The sequence below is a fragment of the Miniopterus natalensis genome, chromosome X, assembly GCF_054644295.1.
Source record: "Miniopterus natalensis isolate mMinNat1 chromosome X, mMinNat1.hap1, whole genome shotgun sequence".
Lineage (NCBI taxonomy): Eukaryota > Metazoa > Chordata > Mammalia > Chiroptera > Miniopteridae > Miniopterus > Miniopterus natalensis.
The window spans coordinates 16,278,137-16,297,525 of record NC_142103.1 but is presented as its reverse complement, the minus strand read 5'-3'; the positions used below and the strand labels follow the sequence as shown (position 1 = coordinate 16,297,525).

Below are 19,389 nucleotides of genomic sequence, written 5' to 3'. Positions count from 1 at the left end.
ATATGCGGAAGCGGAGGATGTTCAGTTTTAGATCTGCTGAGTTTAAGATACTTGTGTCTGAACCAAGTGGTTGATGAACCTAAGCGGTAGTTAAAACCATGGACAAAGATATTTCTCAGTGATGGCAAGTGACAAAAAGAGGACCAGAGGCAAAACCCTTGGGAACACCAATATTTGAAGGATAAAGGAGCAGGAAAAAGAACTAGAAAAGGCAGGTAGAAAATGGTGCCATGGAAGGAAACAGTTTCAAGTAGCGTGGGAGAATAGTGTAAAATATTAGTGTAGTCTGAGGAATGCAAATTGGATCTAGCAACATTGAGGGTGAAGGCTGAGTCAAATTGCCACAGGTTTAAGAGTGAGCACAGAGTGATTGGGCTGGGGAATACACAATACTCATTTCAAGAAGTTTAGAAGAACAGAGAGGACAATAGGGAGGTAATTATAAGGGGGGCATGGGGTCAAGAAAGGATATCTTCAAGGTGGAAGAGACTTAAATATGTTTATAGGATGAGGGAAAGAGCCATTAGCATTTGAGAGGTTGGAGATGCTGAATGGTATAAGGCTTCTTAAGAGGTAGAAGAAATGGAATTCCAGAAACACTGACCAGGAAAAGAAAACCTACTGAGATGAGAGGAGGAAGGAACGAGTGGTACAGATGGAGATACATTTGCAAAAAGGGAAGGCTAGGATGTTGAATCACCACTTCTATTTTTCCATATCCTTGACTCTTATTGCCCTAGATCTCCTTCTACCTTGCAATCTACCAGAGATGGATAAATCAGATAATTAAGCTTATTAGAATTTGTTTCAAAAATAAGAATGAGCAGGCTGCAAGGCAATTCTGATTGTGCTTGCACTTAAGAAATGTGCCAGGCTAGCCTCTGGGGCAATAACTGGGAACAAGATGCAGTCCTGGAGTTTACGGACTTTATAACATTGACTGTGGCTGCCAGCTCAATGATCTTTTTCCCTTGCTTCTTGGTTCTGCTAAAAATCCAAAGAACTGAGGTTGCCAGATGTGACTTGTGAATATATGGTGTTTGTTAAGAGCACCCAGTTAGCTCCTCCCCTTCAATTTCCCAAATTGTCACCCAGCATATAAACTATTTGGTGACATATACCATATAGTATTATGCCTTAGATTTAATATAACTTGGTTTTTTAAAAATTCATTAGTAGATTAATTTCTAATTTTGGCAATGGATTCATAGTCATCTTTCCCAAATTGGGTATTTGACCTAGTACTGAAGCAACTTTCACAAATAGTGCTAATAAGGCTTTCATGTAAAACAAATATTCCCAAAGTAGATAAAAAATGCAATTCCACTAATATAAAGATCTTTCTAGATGCTGTCACTTATTTAAAATGTTCTCAAGTAGCATGTGAAGTGTTAATTTATAATAACTAATGATTTTGTGCATTCAACCTTTAAGGATTTTTTATGTAATAGAAAGATATTTTGGTAAAACAGTAATTTTAATAGGATCACATCCTGAAGAAAAAAAATCTTCTATAAGTCATTTTGACCCGATCTATTTGCCTAATATACACTTGAGACGGTACTGAACGCATTTTTGGGGAAAGGAAAAGAGTATTTTTGGAAGAGTTTAATAGTCACACAAGCAGTGATTTTTCAAGATAAAAAAATTCACAGCCACTGAAATTTCAAGAGTTTCTTGTAGGTTAAAAAGAAACTGTTGGTGAAACAAGATGGCAGCGGAGGTAACAGCTGCACCTGCCGCCGCCTCTGACAACCACATCAAAATTACAACTAAAATACAGAATCATCATCACTCAGAACCTCTTGAAATCTGGCTGAACAGAAGCCCTACAACCAGGGAACTGAAAAAGCATCGAAACCGGTAGGAGGGGTGGAGATGTGACTGCGGGCCCACACCCGGTGCCCTAGTTTAAACCCGGGAGGGATATCTCAGCGGTGGAGGTTTCCTGGAGGAGTGAGTGGTCCCATCCCCATGTCAGGCCCCCAACCCAGGGCTCCAGGGCTGGGAAGAGACGTCCCCACAACTTTGGGCTGTGAAAACCAGTGGGTACTGTCGCTGAGGGTCGCAGAGGGAGCGGGATCCCCAGGCAGCTCCTCTTAAAGGGCCTGTGCACAGACTCAGAAGTGCTCCCTCTGAGCCCCAGAGCCGGGCAGCAGCTTGAAAGGAACCTGGGACATTTGGGGAGGAACTAACCTGCCTGAAATCGGGACGAGAGCTGGAGGGGCAGCTTTCTCCCAGGCAGAAGAGCTGGCAGAGGCCATTGCTCCTTTGGCGAGCCCTCTCCACACAGAGCCCGCAGGCAGGAGCCATATTTGAATCTCCAGCACCTGACTCACACCTTTCACCCCGCCCCAGTGATTCCTGGAGGCCTCGTCCCTCCCTACCTGCAAGCTCATTCAGGCCGTTTCCAGTGACTTTTCTGTGCAAGTGGCCTCTTGAGCCTTATGCTTAGGACTTTTCTAAAATCTCAAACAAGCAGCAGCGTGCCCCTTACATCTTGATAAGTGGCCCCAGGCCTGGCACTAGTGGCAGCCTGCATTGGTTCACAGCTTGGCCCCTCTTGGACAAAGCCAAGCCCAGCACAAGTAGCAGCCAACTGCAGTTTGCTGTGTAGCTCATGATGGGTGGCCCTGGGCAAGGCACTGGCACAGGCTGACTTTGCACCTCCTGGGAGGCCCCAGAGACAGTGCAACTGTTGATCAGACTCGACCAAACTGGATTATAACTCTACCATATCCACGAGTGACACACTCAAGGGGCACACTTGGTGAACACCAAAGCTCCACTGAAGTAAATCCTGCTCCACAGGGGTGTCTCCAGCACAGCAGCTCATTGGCTGTAGTTGCAGCTGGTCCTCACAGCTGATTGGCCTGGGGGTCAATTCCTCCCAGTGATGCCAACAGCAACCAAGGCTCAACTACAACAGGACAGTGCACACAGTCCACACAAGGGAGCACCTAGAAGACACAGCTCAGGTGACTGGGGAGGCTGAGCCACTGGACCCTACAGGACACCTTCTACACAAAGCCACTCTACAAATTCCAGGAGACATAGCAGCTCTACCTAATACATAGAAACAAACACCTGGAAGCAGCCAAAATGTGGAGGCATTAGAAACATCCCACAAAGGAAAGAACAGAAAAAAATCTCTAGAAAAGGAACTAAATGAAATAGATCAGAGCAAGCTAACAGATACAGAGTTCAGAATTTTGTTTATAAGGATGCTTGAGCATATTAGTAAGAGTATTACAAAAACAACTGAGAAAATTCAATTCATAATAAAGTACCAATTTGAAATGAAGGCTACACAAACTGAAAATGAAGAATAATTTACAGGGAATCAACAGTAGAGTAGAGGACGCTGAGAATCAAATGATCAATTTGGAACACAAAGAAACAAAAAACACCCAACCAGAAGAGCAAAAAGAAAAAAGAATCCAGAAATATGAAGATAGCATAAGGAGCCTCTGGGACAACTTCAAGTGGCCCAACATTCGTATTATTGGGGTGACAGAAGGAGAAGAAAGACAGCAAGAAATTGAAAACCTTCTTAAAAAATTAATTGCAGAAAACTTCCCCTACCTGGGGGAAAAAATAGACTTACAAGTCCAGGAAGCACAGAGGGTCCCAAACGAGCGGAACCCAAAGAGGCCCACAGCAAGACACATCATAATTAAAATGCCAAATGTTAAAGACAGAGAGAGAATCTTAAAAGCAGAGAGAGAAGAGCAGTTAGTTACCTACAAGGGAGCACCCATACGACTGTGAGCTGATTTCTCAACAGAAACTTTGCAGGCCAGAAGAGAGTGGCAAGAAATATTCAAAGTGATGAAAAACATGGAACTACAACCAAGATTGCTCTACCCAGCAAAGCTATCATTTATCAGTCAGATAAAGAGCTTCACAGATAAGAAAAAGCTAAAGGAGTTCATCACCACCAGACCAGCACTACAGGAAATGTTGAAGGGTCTTCTTTAACAAGAAGCTAATGAACAAAAGAATCTGATGAACTAAATAGATCCAGAGACATTGACGCATGCAACAGACAATCATATTTCAGAGGAAAGAGGGAAGGGGGGGTGGAGGGTAGGAAGAGATTAACCAAAGAAGTTATATACATATATGCATAACCCATGGACACAGTCAATAACAGGGTAAAGGCCTGGGGAGGGGGTGGGGGCGAGGTGGAGGGGATCAATTGGGAGAAAAAATGGGACACCTGTAATACTTTCAACAATAAAGATAAATTTTAAAAAACAACAACTGTTATCTTCAATTTTCTGTTCAGAAATCTTTCAAATATAATATTCAGTGTGAATTGGAAAGCTGAGAGATACATTTATAACAAAATGTAAAACAACAACTCCTCTTAAAAACCAGTTGTGTCAAATTTCTCTTTGGAAAAATCAATGTTAGGAATCACATTCTCATGTGACACTTTTTTTTTATCCTCACCTGAGGATATTTTTTTCCATTGCTTTTAAGAGAGAGTGGAAGGGGGGAGGGAGGGAGAGAAACATCAATGTGAAGGGGACACATCGATTGTTTGCCTCCCACATGCCCTGCAACCCAGGTATGTGCCCTTGGCTCGAATTGAACCCAAGACCCTTCAGTCTGTGGGCCAACTTTCTAACCACTAAGCCAAACCAGCCAGGGGAACATCTTTTTTATTATATATCTTTTAGATTTATAACCAAACTGAAGTATATCACATGGATCTAAAAAGATACTTGAAGCTATTCATTATCACCCAAACATGCCTATAGTACTTTCAAAAACAAAATATGGCAATTACTGGTACAGAAAATTAGCTACCAGGGTAAAAGATAAGGAGATGGGCAGGAGAGAGGTGAGCCCAAACCAATTTAACATTATCTACCTAAACAGAGATGAAATGCTATCATCTTAAAAATATCTGAGTCTTATAAGAATTCCTCCTAAAAAATTAAAGAAACTTAAGATGCTGTGTTTTACACTGTATGTAAAGTATGTTCTTGATACATAATAAGGAACTTATCAGATTCCTTCTAAATATACTCAAATCTTCACTGAAATGGAAAACTACCACTCAAAAGAAATAGAGTAACAAGCCCTCAGCTTTAAGAGACCCCAGAAGTTAAACATCTTGGCCAAGGTCACATGGTAGGTAGTAGCAGAGGTGGGAGCTGTGATGATTAACTGGCAGTCACGTGGCTTAACTGGGTAATCCAGAGGAAAGTTATGAGCCAGTCGCTAAGTTTTTTTTTGTGTGTGATATACTAAAGTTCTATTGTAGGGTATCTGAGAGACTGCACACAATCCTATTTTGGTTTGGATCAACAGCTTGGATTGTATGGCTGCAATATACAGCTGCTTATTTATAGATATTAAATATCAGCCTCATCTTAGGAGTTGAGAAAACTGCACAACAAGATACTCTAACGCTTTTCACTATGAAATAAATATTCTTGATCACTGGTTCCCCAATTGGCTATGCACCAGATTCAGCTAGGGAGCTTACACACACACACACGCACGCACGCACGCACGCACGCACCTCATCCCAGACCTGCTAAATTAAATATTAACTACTCTAGGAATGGCACCTGGAATCTGCGTTGTATAACAAGCTTCCCAGGTGATTCTTATTCTGCAGCCAGCCCAGCATCAGTAGAGGCCCAGGTATGGGACTACTCTTCCAGACAGTAATAATACAACAGAACATTTGGGAAATAATTCTGCTTCTAAGCATTTGTAAAGTTTTTCCTTTTGGAAGAAATTGCCATTATGTGGTATACAGAATATTGACTTTAACCAACGGGAAAAAATGTGAGCAAATTTCCTTAAGAAATAAAACGATCTTTATTGTTTGTTTTAGAAGCAATATGTTGAGCAAATGGACAAGCAAATATCTAGAGAAATACCGTACATCAACTAGTGGCTTAAACACTTGAGAAAAAAACCATGAGAAGTATTTACATGGACCAGTTTCCTTATACAAATGCTAACACATGAAAAACACCCAGAACCATCTAGAGTGTTAGACCATCAAGGTGTAAACCCAGTAAAGCAAATGAAACTACAAAAGGAACAAAGAGCATGTGGCTATAGGAAATAATAATGGAAATAACTGTATATAAACTGGCCCACGTAAAATACAAAAGTATTCAATAAAATCAGATTTTTCTAGAAAACAGTGCTAATTAGAGGTATTTTAATATGAATCAGGTATATAATTAAATGTAGAAACTTTTAGAAACATTAACAGCATTAAGCCAGTGCCATCCACTTATGCTTCTAACTTGTTTCTTTTTTAAAAAAGCTGCTTTCTTTTGACTCATGAGAAATACCTAAGGCCTATGTTCTTGTAAGCATTATCTATTCTTCTAAGGTTAATAATCTTACACTAAGATACTATTTAAATAAAAAATATTTTTAAAAAATCAGATTTATATTTAGTCCTTTATAAGTGCCTTAAGCTGGCAATGCAGATCATTGTAGCTTTAAGAGAGGGACTGATCAGGGATCTGATTCTGAGCCAGTAGATTTTCATGCTACTCTAAACAGAGAGCAAATTTAAGTGGAAGAAAATATTCAGCACTCCAATATAACTCGAAAGACAGTTATAGACATACACATGCTAACAGGCAATTGCTTGTGTGTGTGTACTTAGCTAGACTACCAAATTACTTCAACATTAATAAGATTTTGGAACCCAGATATCTCATTTTCTAGTGAATGGGGATACACATAATCTCCCACTCCCAAAAAACTCAGGCACCTTTGGTATATGGCTGTATATTAACAATTTCTAAATATTTGCTCAGCCATTCCAATAAAAAACACCTAGAAACAGCAAGAAATACTTGATATGTTAATCATGAAGCTGAAATGTTTTGTTTTCTCATATAAACCTTAGGTGGTGCACGGTAGATGGACAACTGGTGCATCTCCCCAGAGGAAAAAACGGAACACAAAATACATGAATTAATAATGATTCTACCATAATGAACAATAATAATGTAAGTTTTGATTAGCACAGAGCCATTTAAATGGGAAAACCAAATTAGTAAATGTTGTAGCAATCAATGTAAGCTGGAACGAAAGAAAAATTTTTTAATGGAGAAGACAGACTTTTGGGTTAGGTGCAAGTTACTTTGTAAGTGTTAAGTGCTCTTCTTTATCTAGGTTCTAGGACATACTGGCATTTCTTCTTTAAAGAAAAGAAAAAACAAGAAAGGAATAAAATGTACTACCGCCAGCTACCAAGGATACTGGAAATGTAAAGAGAAGTCTACATTAACTTCAGCACTGCAGGTAGAGGCCAATTTACGGGTACAAAGGACTAATGCCCGGAATTGGCACTGCCTAGCAATTATCTCTAAAGCACCCAGAAAATTGAAATGCCCAGCTGGAATAGTCTTGTATCTTGCAATTTAAAAGATTGAAACATCCAGTTCTTTTAAAAAGGATTAAGCAATAAGCTTAACACCTATTCTAAAATTTCAAAAGCCTTGCATCTTTTGTCATTATAGCCACATTAAATACAAATGTATTCAAAAGGCATTAGGAAAGCAGCCCTTGCTAAGAACATAATAATACTAGACTCTGTTTAAATCTACTGGCATATCTCTCATAGGTCAAATATGTAGCAATGTCAAAGCAGCTAAGTTAACCTGCAAACAAAATCACAGAAAAAAAAAAAAAAAGCAAAAGAAGCAAGTACAAATCCACTGTAGACAGTATTGTCTCAATTCAACCACATGCAAGAAAACAAATCTCTTTTTAAAAACTGTTTTTCCTAAACTGTATATTTCTAGTCAGAATATCTAAAGTAAAAAAGCTGAAACACTAATTCAAGCCAATAAAAAAGAACCTATAATCCAGGTGATTTTGCACATGCCTTTTGCTGTAGAAATAACAATTTAAATGCCTTGGTTGGGAAAACCAAATTCACATGACCAATTTGTAGTTTATAGTTCTGGGGTGTTTGTATTTAATTAAGTATGAAATCCCCCATACCACCAGTTCTAAGATCAGAACTACAAGTAGATATACCTTCAATTGAATGGTACTGCATGTTGGAACTTGTACTTGCTTTATTACTTGGGAACAGAGATCACACATGGATTAGTGTTACAGAGTTTGATATCCAGCATAACTTTTTCTTCTGCCAATTAGGTAAGCAATCACTATAACGACAATCAAGCCTGAAAGACCAGCACCAACTATAATTGGTATTAGAATGGTGTCATCATCCAGCGAACACTCTTGGGCTGTAGGTGAGAAAAAGTGTGTGACAAATAATGAGTATAATCAAAAAAGAATGTTCAAAAGTAAAAGTTGCTGATTCAAAAGTCAGAAACGCTTTTACAAGTTCAACTTTAAGTAATTAAGACAGGTATATTTTAAAATCGTAAAACTTACTTGTCCTTTCATTTGTGTATGTGTGTATATATCCATATATATGAATACATCCATATGACACATACATATGTTTGTTTATACTCAAAATCCTTTCCAAAACAAGAGTATTTATCAAAAATGAAGAGAGCTGTCCAGTGTTGCTCAGCGGTTGAGCACTGACTTATGATCCAGGAGATTGAGGTTCGATTCTGGGTCAAGGCACATGCCCAGGTTGTGGGCTCCATCCCCAGTGAGGGATGTGCAGGAAGCAGCCGATCAATGACTCTCTCATCATTGATGTTTCTCTCTCTCCTCTCTCTCTTCTCTCTCTCTCTCTCCCTCCCTCCCTCCTTTCCTCTCTCTGAAATCAATAAAGACATATTTTTTAAAAAAAATGAAAAGAGCTAATCTAGCCCATTTCACATGGCCAGATGAGCCTCTTAGTGGTAGCCTGAATGTCTTTTGGGGGACTGGGACCAGATCAGGAAGGTTTAATCATGGTATTAGGATGGCCAAGAGCTAAAAAATGACTTTTAAACATTTTTCAATGGTTGAAAAGAAACAAAAGAAGAATATTTTGAGGCATGAGAATTATATGGAATTCAAACTTTAGTATCCACAAATAAAGTTTTATTGGAACACAGCCACACTCATTTGCTTATTGCCTATGGCTGTTTTTGTGCACAATAGCAGAGTTAACTAGTTGTGACAGAGACAATATGGCCTTCAAACATAAAACACCTAGTGTCTGGGCCTTTACAGAAAAGTATACAGATCCCTGACTTAGAGTACATGGTTTTAGTGGCTACAAAAGTCAAGAAACTGGGATCTCTTACTAATTTGAGTGTGTTTATTACATTTATCATAAATCAATCAATCTGGCCAGGACTGGCAGTCCACAGGGGCTATTTTTTCTATTCCTAGGGAGTGGTCTGATCCAGTAAAAATCCAACCAACACTCTTTTACCTTGCTTCAAGTCTATTTCTTTCTCCTATATAGTCAAGTATTACCAGTGCATTGTACTTATAGGTACCCACAGTCAAGAGCCTAGCCCTACAAATTGATGATGCATTCATTATCAACACAGGGTTTGGCAAAAGTAGGTTTACACTTGTTTGTATGGAAAAATACAAATTAATAAATAATAATGCAAGAATAAGCTGTGTTTCTCACACAACTGAAACCTACTTTTACCCACTCCTTTATTAAATGTTGTATACTTCTTTGGTGACATTTTAAATTCTATGTACATAAAAAGCAAAGTTTCAAATGAGAGAAATTGCAGAGTTCATCTCTATTACAGACTAGATGTACTTGAGCTGATAGTACACTGCAAATGATTTTAAATTCTAAACACCTATCTGGACCTAAAATTAAGGTAATTATGTAGAGGAGCTAGATAAAGACTCAAGAAGAAAATTATTAAAGGGTAAAAATAATTGAAGTAAAAAAGAAAACCAAACAAAAGGGAAAATACATTTTTGAAAATGTTTCTAGGTGTGATTAACCTCTCTTGTCACAAGAATGATAGGGTGAAGAACCCAATTTATTCTGTCCTAACGCAGTCAGGCTAGGTGCACAGCACTACTGCAAAAGTAGCTGAATGGCTCAAAGCATATTTACTTTTAAACACAACTTCTATATTTCCTTCTAAGCCATGGAATTAATTGTTTAAAATGCTGTGGAGGACTGGACTAGCTGTGCTCAGCAGAGCTGCAACCCACAAACCTCCCAATTTTAAGTAAATGGTTTAAAAGGACAAGTCAGTTAAGGAATTTCACGTACTTTTTTCCTTCTTGCAAATTTTAATCTTGTAATGCCAAATGCATCTTTCATATTTGTATAAACACACTGTAATGAGCCCTTTGCAAAGGTTTCATTAAAAATTTGATAAACACTATCATTAGGGCTGAGTAGATCTTCATAAAGGCTCGTTCACACTGGTAGGTGCTTTTAAAATTCTCCAGATCATTCTGGCTCACCAAAACATAGTTCATGATATTTGAGGCATTGCTACTGCAATCTTTTGTCTCAACAAAATATGACCAAACTGCTTTTATTTGAGTATGAAAATGTCTCCAGCTAGATGATGGCTCCAAGGCAGATGCCCGATGCTCAAAGCTGCTGCTCCCAAGTGCCATCCTTCCCACAAATGGAAGTAAAGTTCACGTAAAGCTCCTGCCAGTTTTTAGCTTTAAGAACTTTGTTGAAAATGGTTTTCAGATCACAAAAACATCTACTTTGAGCAAAATGGCTCAAGGCTTTGAGAATTCTACAATGGAGTCGAGAGATGAATTCATATTTCTCTATTTCAATGCTTAAGTTTCCATGACTCAAAGGAAAGGTCAACATAAGGCCATCAATTATTAATACAACTGGCTTGACTCTTACCTGTAGAATACTTTCCTTCTATCACATTGAAAGGCTGAACCCTTAGATCAAAGGTATTTATCTGAAATGCTCCAGACACGGAAACCGTCTGCTCTTTGTTGCACATATAAGAACTTCCCAGGGGGGCATCCCAGTAGCTAAGATTGTTATTGGCAATGCTGAAAACTTTAGAGGAAAAAAATATGTTAGTGACTTCTTATCCTATCAACATAAAAAAGTGGAACAGTCCTTAGGATTTTTCAGTGAAGTATAAGAGCTTGGGGTACAAGGTCTACCTACAAAAAGCAATTTTTCCGATCACTAGGTTCCTTATCTTTCCTTTTGTCTAAATTTAAGTATAGTTGGTATACAATATTATATTAGTTATATTAGTTTCATGTGTACAATACACATTTTGTACATGATTCAACATTTTTATACCTTACAATGTGATCACCCCACTAATTCTAGTCATCATTTGTCACTGCTCCCTGTTTTTCTATAGGTGTTTCTATAGTCTAAAAATCAGTCAGTCCTTAACTACTATCCACCATGATTTGAAAATACAGGATACTGCAAAAGATAGAATTCTATAGTTCTAAGTTACTGATTTTAAGTTGTGGTCAAGGTATGATTTCCATATGAAATCTTCTGTCCCATAAAATAAGGCACTATTTAATAGCAAGACAATTATGGTTTCCATTCCTTCAGTGTAACCCACACTCTTTTCCCCAAGGCCAATAATTTGCTTACCAGAGCCGTTAACCAAATACATGCTGACATTCACTTCCTTCAGATAGAATCGGTTTTCATTTTTCTGATTAAAAAAGAGTTTGCAGTTAATCAACACATCACAACTGTTTACAGGTACAGTTGCTATCTACAGAAGAAAAGCAATCTAATACCATTGCCCAAAAGATAAAACTGTGAATTAGACCTGGCCAGTAGAATAAATTGTAAATAAGTAAAGAAAACTCAAAATGTGACAAAAACTCTTTCCCTCTGCATTTTGTTTCCAATTTTTGGACCAGAGATGTAGTCATATGGTTCTCAGACACTCAACAACTCATTCCTTCCATTTCATTCTTCCTGTCACTGGCTAAGCCTTCACCACCTCTAGGTTGGATCTTAATAGCCTCTTAACTGGGCTTCCTGCCTGTCAGCCTCTCAAGCACAATCTTTCCTTCACTGCTATTATTTTTCTGAAGCACTCATCTGATCAGCCAGTCATTCCAATTATGTCAGTGCTTAGTATGTACAAGGTAACATACTGAAGTGCTCCAAGGAGCTAGCAAAATGAGCCAGACTTGAATCCTGCCCCCATGTTTGCCACCTGCCAGGGAAGATAAGATAAATACAGGAGTCCCCCTTTATCCAGTTTCCCTTTCTGTAGTTTCACTTTCCACAGTTTCAGTTGTTCATGGTCAACCACAGTACACAAATATTAAATGCAAAATTCCAGATATTTGTAGAGAGAGAGACCACATTCACATAACTTGTATTATAGTATATTGTTCTAATTGTTTTATTTTATTCTTTATTGTTAATCTCTTACTGTGACCAATTTATAAGTTAAATGTATCATAAGTATGTATGTATAGGAAAAACATAGTATATGTAGGGTTCGGTACTATCTGTGGTTTCAGGCATCCCTTGTGGGGCTTGGAATGTTCCAGTGGGTACTGGAATTCACTGGTCATATAGGTACTATACACAGAGGAATAATTTGAATGTTAGAAAAGGGAAGCTTTTTTTGTAAACCTTTCTCAAATATAATTAGATATAATCCTCAATTACTCGGCATATATTCCATAGAGAAAAAAGGTTTTAGACTCAAGAAACCTAGTTCAGATATGAAACAAATAATAACAAACCTAATTTTTCCTATATCAGATGTGGAGACTATTTCCCCATCCCTTAGATACACTGTGTGATTTAAAAGCAGAACTGTTTTCTACCCACTTATACAATAACTTAGTTTAAGAACTGTTGGTGTTTCAACATTTTCCCTCACCGATAGCAATCCCCTCTTTTTCATTCTCATTGGCTATAGCTTGTGCATGTGCAGGAGTGAGCGCGCGCACGCACACACACACCCCCCTCAAAAAATGGTGGGGATAATAACTGCTTCTGAGAAGGTAAAAATAAAGGTTCCCAATGATTCATTTATGCTAGCAAGAAGTAGAGAATGTATGCTTAACCTGGAACTTTCTCTTTAAGGTTCAGCCCTTGATACAAGCATGAACAACAAAAACTTGAATGCTACCATTATAAACTGTTCTGATTTAATGAATTAATGCATGTTAAGTGCTTATACAGAGTCTTGTAGATACCAAGTATTCAATAAATGTTAGCTGTTACTACTGATACTATTACAAATAGTATAGCCTCCAAAATGCCTAAAATATTATAGTACACAAACACGAGTTTTCTAACCAATAACAGAGAAAATAGTATGTATATTACTTTATTTTATATACATATATATACATATATATGTAAAAAAATATATATATGGAGAGATTAGACAGTTTATGTGGGTTAATTCTTGCTCCTACCCTAAGGTCTATATAACAGAAGAATAGCCACAATTGGTGAATATTAATATGAGAGTCCAGCCCACAGATGGCGGTAACCCTGAGGGATTAACAGGAATCAATGGACTACACTCTATAATTAAGTAGTGTTGAAACCGAAAATAGAGCTAAATATCCCCCCAAAACACACACACACACACACACACACACACACACACACACACACTACCCTATTTATACTTTCAAATGTCTTTCTGAGAGAATGAATCTAATTTTAGAAAAATCTATTACTCACCACAGCAAAGACAAAGTCGAGATACTTAATGTTGCTGCTGTTCAGCCTAAGTAGAGCAGTTTGGGAATGGCAGCTGCCAGTGAAGTCAGTTGTATTGGGGTTGATGTTAATAACCGAAACAACCTTTAGGGGAAGAAGAGGGGGGGAAGGTACAGATTAACCATAAATGTCTACAACTAAACCTTATACTCTAACAAGACCAACTTTAGTGGAGAACAAAACAACTCTTTTGTCTGAATACTTAAGTTTATGATGTCTTACTTTCAAACAGTTGGCACAGGCTCTCAAGCTATGACTCAGACAACTTTAAAAAAAAAAAACCACAAAAAAACAAGAGGGAAGCTTCCTTAGTAATGAGCCAAATGAAAATACACAAAGTTTATGGAGCATAAGAGCTGTCTGGCTTGTCTAAATCATAGGACTCTGGAAATGGGATTTGTTCAATGGCACGCCCTCTGTAGCCTCAGTGGAACACTGTAACTAGAAGTGTCATCCTGTACTTGAACATTAGCTATAGGATTCCAGTCATCAAATAGCTGGAGAAACAGATAGCGGCACTGTTCCCATACATCAACCTACAGTGCATGTTTCAGATAAAAGTGTGAAGGAGTTATATTTAAACAGACTGAAATAACGATAAACTCAGATATTCTCTGATCTACTGATGGCAAATAGAATCTAAACATCCAAAGAGTCCTTTAAACTGCTAGGTTTCCCACTGCCCAAAATAACACCTTGACAGCAACATTAACTCTTCATGGTTATTTATAGTAACTCCAAACTCATCAAAACTCAGTTAGTCAACATCGAATCTCCATTTAAAATGCCATTATTCCAGTAACACTACTCTTGAGCTGAATGTAGGATACATTATTTGAAAGGAGATGCAAATAGAATGTAGCCATAAAAATAAACAACCATACTTCACCTTGAGTGATAGAGACAACTATACCTTATCTTGAGTCATGCTCAGCTGCAGCCCCATGGTAGCCAGAAGACAAGTACCATTGCTATTATTAACTGAATAGGTTCCAATCTCTGGTTTTTCCTTTTGAGTGGGTGTTGTAGTAGGAGATGGCAAAGTGGTGGGAGTGATGGGCACCACAGTGGTTGAAGTTTTATCTTTATCACACAGAAACTCTAAAACAAACAAAGGACAAAATAAACTAAAGCAGACTTTTTCTTAATTCATAAGGCCCAGGAAGAGCTAAATATTTCTCACAATAGCAGTCCAAAAGAAGGGATTTCTAGCCAGCCTCTTACATGAAAATCAGAGATTTACATTTGAAAACATTTTGTCCCAACGTAGGCCTGCCCTCCTTCTCTCCCACATACAACTACTACAAAGGAGGATAGCGTTTACCAGAAGAAAGTTTAGAAATCATTGAAGGATTTAAATACAATATCTGTGTTACCCCTACAGCAAATCATAGGCATTTCAACCTCTTTTTAGGAAGTGTTGGTAGTTTCCCAAAACTGGTAAGTGAGAAATTATTGCATTTCCATAAAGTCATATGAAAGTTACAAAACAATTTATAAAATTCAAGATTAGAACCCAGAAATCTAATTCCTACGCTTTTGTCTTGCATCATCAAAAGCAAAAGAGCTGAGGATCAAATACTATTTAAGGATTTGTTCAAAGATTAGGTTATATCAGATGAAAACACTATGTGGAAAGCATTTTAAAATACCATTCCACAAGAGGTACATTATAAACAAAATTGCAAGTTCCACAAGAATAAGAATTGCTATTATTTATAAAAATTTTACAGTCCAGTGTAAACTATGAATAAGTCTTAGTATATGCATGCTTGCAGGTAACAACTTCAACAAAGCTACCTGGTATGCTCATCTTAAATTAGGACCCAAATACAGAAATATACACTTTAAGTAGTCACCTTTTGTGCTCACTGTGCCATTTTGGACAAAAGCTTGTACATGAACATCCCAATAGTTCTGGGCAACATCGCTCTTTTCTAAAGTCAATATACTATTGCATCTAAAGATGTCATCCAAGGGAATGCTGAATATCACATGCTCATAAACAGTAAAATTTCCTGTAAAAAAAAAAAAAAGAAAAAAGATTAACAATAGCTGTTTTCAAGAAGGTAGGAAAAAAGTGATAATATAAATATATATTAGACTTTCTTCTCTTCTGTCTGCCTGCCCCACCCCATCCTCAAAGTGACAAAGGACATGGCATCTTCAGGAAATGACACATTCGCTGTGGGTGACAGGGCATAAAAGAAAAGATGTAATGGGAGTTAGAAAAGGAAGACAGGCTGTAGGTGGTCACACTCTGAAGCATCATATATGATCTAAGAATAGGTTAGTTGGGCTTTATTTTGTTACCAATGGAAGGTCAGCTCCAGTTTTTAAAGCTGGAAATAAATAACACGTGTATAATTTATTTTAAGGGAGATAGCAAAATTGTAGAGGATAGGCAGGGGAGAAAAATGTTAAGGAAAGTCATTTAAGAGGGAAACCATTTAGAAGCCTGATGACATAGGTAAGGTGAGAAGCAAGGAGGGGGATGCCTAAACTAAGATGGTGAGGAGCAGTAGGAAGAGAGCAAAGGGGCCAAACTGAAACACATATGTAAGGTAGAATCAACAGGACAGTGACAAAACAAGGAAGAGAGATGCATTAATAAGGAATTTTATAGTAAATCCTTATTTTTGTGATACTATCCCAAAGTAAGTTATAGTAACTACATGAGCTTTTGAACCTCTTCCTGGATAGAATTAAAGACTATTCCATTTCATGAAATCTTCAGAATGTAAAAGCAATATGTTACAGCCATTCTGTACAGAGCATTTATTATAACTCCTATAGCAAAACTTTAAAAGGCTGTGATCAGCCCTAGCCAGTTTGGCTCAGTGGCTAGAGCATTGGCCTGCAGACTGAAGGGTCTCAGGTTCAATTCTGGCCAAGGGCATATACCTTAGTTGCTGGCTTGATCCCCGGCCCAGTCGGGGCACATGTGGGAGGCAACCAATTGATGTGTCTCTCTCACATTGATGTTTCTTTCCCTCTCCCTCTCCCTCCCCCTCCCCCTCCCCCTCTCTCTCTCTCCCCCCCTTCCACTCTCTCTGAAAAGCAATGGGGGGGGGGAGGCTGTGATCACACTCATCCACCCAAATGGCTTAGTTTATTTTGGAGAAGCAGCAAGGGAAGAAGGTACTATTCGAGGTGCATAATATAGGCTGCCTTCTGTGCCTCTCCATCATGTAGCAAGGCAGCTAATTAATGCTGCCTTGGCACCCCCTAATGGCCAAAGGAAAAAATTTTTTAACCAATGAATTAGAACATTTTTCTCCAAAACTGTTTTCACAATTAAAGTGAACAGATACATGAATTTGCTGTACATAGATAGACCTCAAAAACAAATAACTTAAAAAAAAACCAAGTTATAGAAATATTGGAAATACACTATAAAACTATCATTTTAAACTATGAATTATTTAGGAACATATATATCGGCATATGTATTAGTCAAGTATGAACACATAAACAGGAAGGCTATACCGCAAATTAATGAGAGTGGTGACATCTCAGGAGGCAGGGAGGAAAATAGCTCTGGGGAGTGGGTACAAAGGAAACCTCAAGTGTATCTGTAAGATTTTATTTCTTTAAATAAGAAGATGAGGGAAATATGAAAAAAAAACAGTATTTACTAATTCTGGGAAATGGGTGCATGTGGGCCTGTTATATTATTCTCTGTACTTTTCTGTATTTTAATCATGAACAATTTTTTAAAAGAAAACAGCAATTTCAAAGTCACTTAAATGATCAGATGCCTAAAAAGAAAACACTAAATTAATTTAAAAATCATCAACAGTACATTTAAGGAAATCCTTTTAAATTCCAAATTGTTTCAAATACTACACCGATGCCGGTAATAAAAAAATCTGCATTTTCCCTTGTTTAAAATAAAAGGTGGGCGAGATAGACGTTAACATTTAGAGTCCAAAGTTTTCCCATAAATTCTGTTAGATTAAACCCCACCTCCTTTTCCTGCTACCCCCTTGGTCCAGGCACTCATTACTTCATGCCTTAATTACTATAACAGCCTTAAAGTTGGCCTCTCTACATGCAGTCTCCTCACTTCCAAATGAATCCTACAGAACAGTCTTTATAAACTACTGTCTCTGCTCTTGTTATATCATTCTCCTGGTAAATACCGAAAATGGTTCCCTAGTGTCTACCCCATCAAGCTAAATGCCTTTCCTTGGCTTCCAAGGCCCTCTATAATTTAGACGCACTGCCACCTAGAAAGCTTGATTTTCTTGCTGCTACGCACACAGCCTCTATTTTAATCAGGCAGCTGTACAATCACTGCTGCACACACTATGCTTCTCCCTGTTGGAAGTACTCTGCTCACAATTCTCCGCTTACTCAAATTCTATTATAGCGGAGTTTCAGCTCAAGTCCTACATTTCACTCCTCCAACACACACTGACTTCTCCTTTCTCTGTGTTCTTTCTTAATCAGGACCCTTTGTGAGAACAGTTTAAATTGGGCCTCTTAACCACAGGCATGCACAGATGGGCTCAGGGACTATGTATGTACCATGTGCGAAGTTCAACGTACTTTGAGAGAGTCTAGAGCTCTCACATTGTCAGAAAAGATTTATAAGCCCCCCCCCCCCGCAAAGCACACAACAACAACAAATTCACATGGACCTCAATGCTTTCCAATTTTCCCATATAACTTGAAAAAACAATTTCACTTTGTCTCTCCAACTAGGTTTTACCCTCCTTGAAAGTGAGAAGCAAATCTTATATCAGTTCTGAAATACAATGTAAGGCACAAAACTAAATATACGAGATATCCCATAACAAACTTGCTTTAGTTATCCTCTCAAACTAAGAGATTAGTAAAAAGAAAAATAGGATTTGATTTCCAAGCCTCAGTCTGTGATAACTCCCATTTTATATGAGCACACTCACTTCTGGGTCCTTAAAATATGATATTTTGATATCCATACATCCAAATGAGTCATTTATCCCCAGGTCTAGGCAACTGAAGCCCATGTACCTACTTCTGGGGTCAGAATGAAATACTATCGGTGACAAATGCTAAGTTACTACAAACACCATGTTAACTCGATCTCAACAGAGGGGGAGGAAAGGAGAGAATTATATCCCCAACACAATGGAAATCTCCATTATCCATGCCTTCAAAATACTTTAATACACATTTCAGTTCTGGTAGTTACAATCATGACCTAATTGCCAATGCTTTACCCAAGTTCATTTTGAACTGAAATTGTCCCAAAATAGCAGCAAATGTTGACTCCTGTCATTTTACCTTTAATTAACCATCATTTACTTTTCAGTCAAAATCCTATCTAAATGGTAAAAAGATCTTCAGATGAAGCATTTCTGCGCCTCTCAGATTACTGAACTTGCACACATTTAAAATAGGTATTAGTAAAGGATTTGCTCATTGATTCAGCATTTGTTGAGTGCCCATTATTGAATGAAATAAATAGTAATAATTAAGTGTGTGAACTCTGTAACTCAATAGACTTTGCTTCAAAAAACTCATCCACTTACTAGCCTGTGTGATGTTTGGGAAAGTCATTTAATCTCATCAAGCCTCATTTTTTTTACCTGTAAAGCTGGGATAATATCTACTTCTCAGGCTTACTGGTAAGGATTGAGATGCTGCTGGTAACACACTTAGGGTACTATCTGGTACAAAGCACAGCAAATATCATCGCTATACTGAACACTGTGCTGTACATGGAGGTGGAGAGGATACAAAAACATAAAGTTTCTATTCTAGTTAGG

At 37.9% G+C, this 19,389-nt stretch overlaps 1 protein-coding gene across 2 annotated transcripts in view; it reads right to left on the bottom strand.

Annotated features, from left to right (window-relative positions):
- LAMP2 (lysosome associated membrane protein 2) overlaps positions 1-19,389 on the bottom strand; it is a 39,632-nt gene that overhangs the window by 7,591 nt on the left and 12,652 nt on the right. Inside the window, exons 4-9 of one of the 2 annotated variants that reach the window (XM_087813354.1) lie at positions 15,490-15,648; positions 14,544-14,731; positions 13,592-13,714; positions 11,513-11,576; positions 10,787-10,945; positions 5,821-8,264 (exon numbers count right to left, since the gene is read on the bottom strand). In XM_087813354.1, the coding sequence (XP_087669480.1) occupies positions 8,119-8,264; positions 10,787-10,945; positions 11,513-11,576; positions 13,592-13,714; positions 14,544-14,731; positions 15,490-15,648 (839 nt within the window). In that variant the 3' untranslated portion in view covers positions 5,821-8,118. Of the gene's footprint in view, positions 1-5,820; positions 8,265-10,780; positions 10,946-11,512; positions 11,577-13,591; positions 13,715-14,543; positions 14,732-15,489; positions 15,649-19,389 lie in introns of those variants that run through there. The other variant, XM_016214055.2, reaches the window with a different exon arrangement.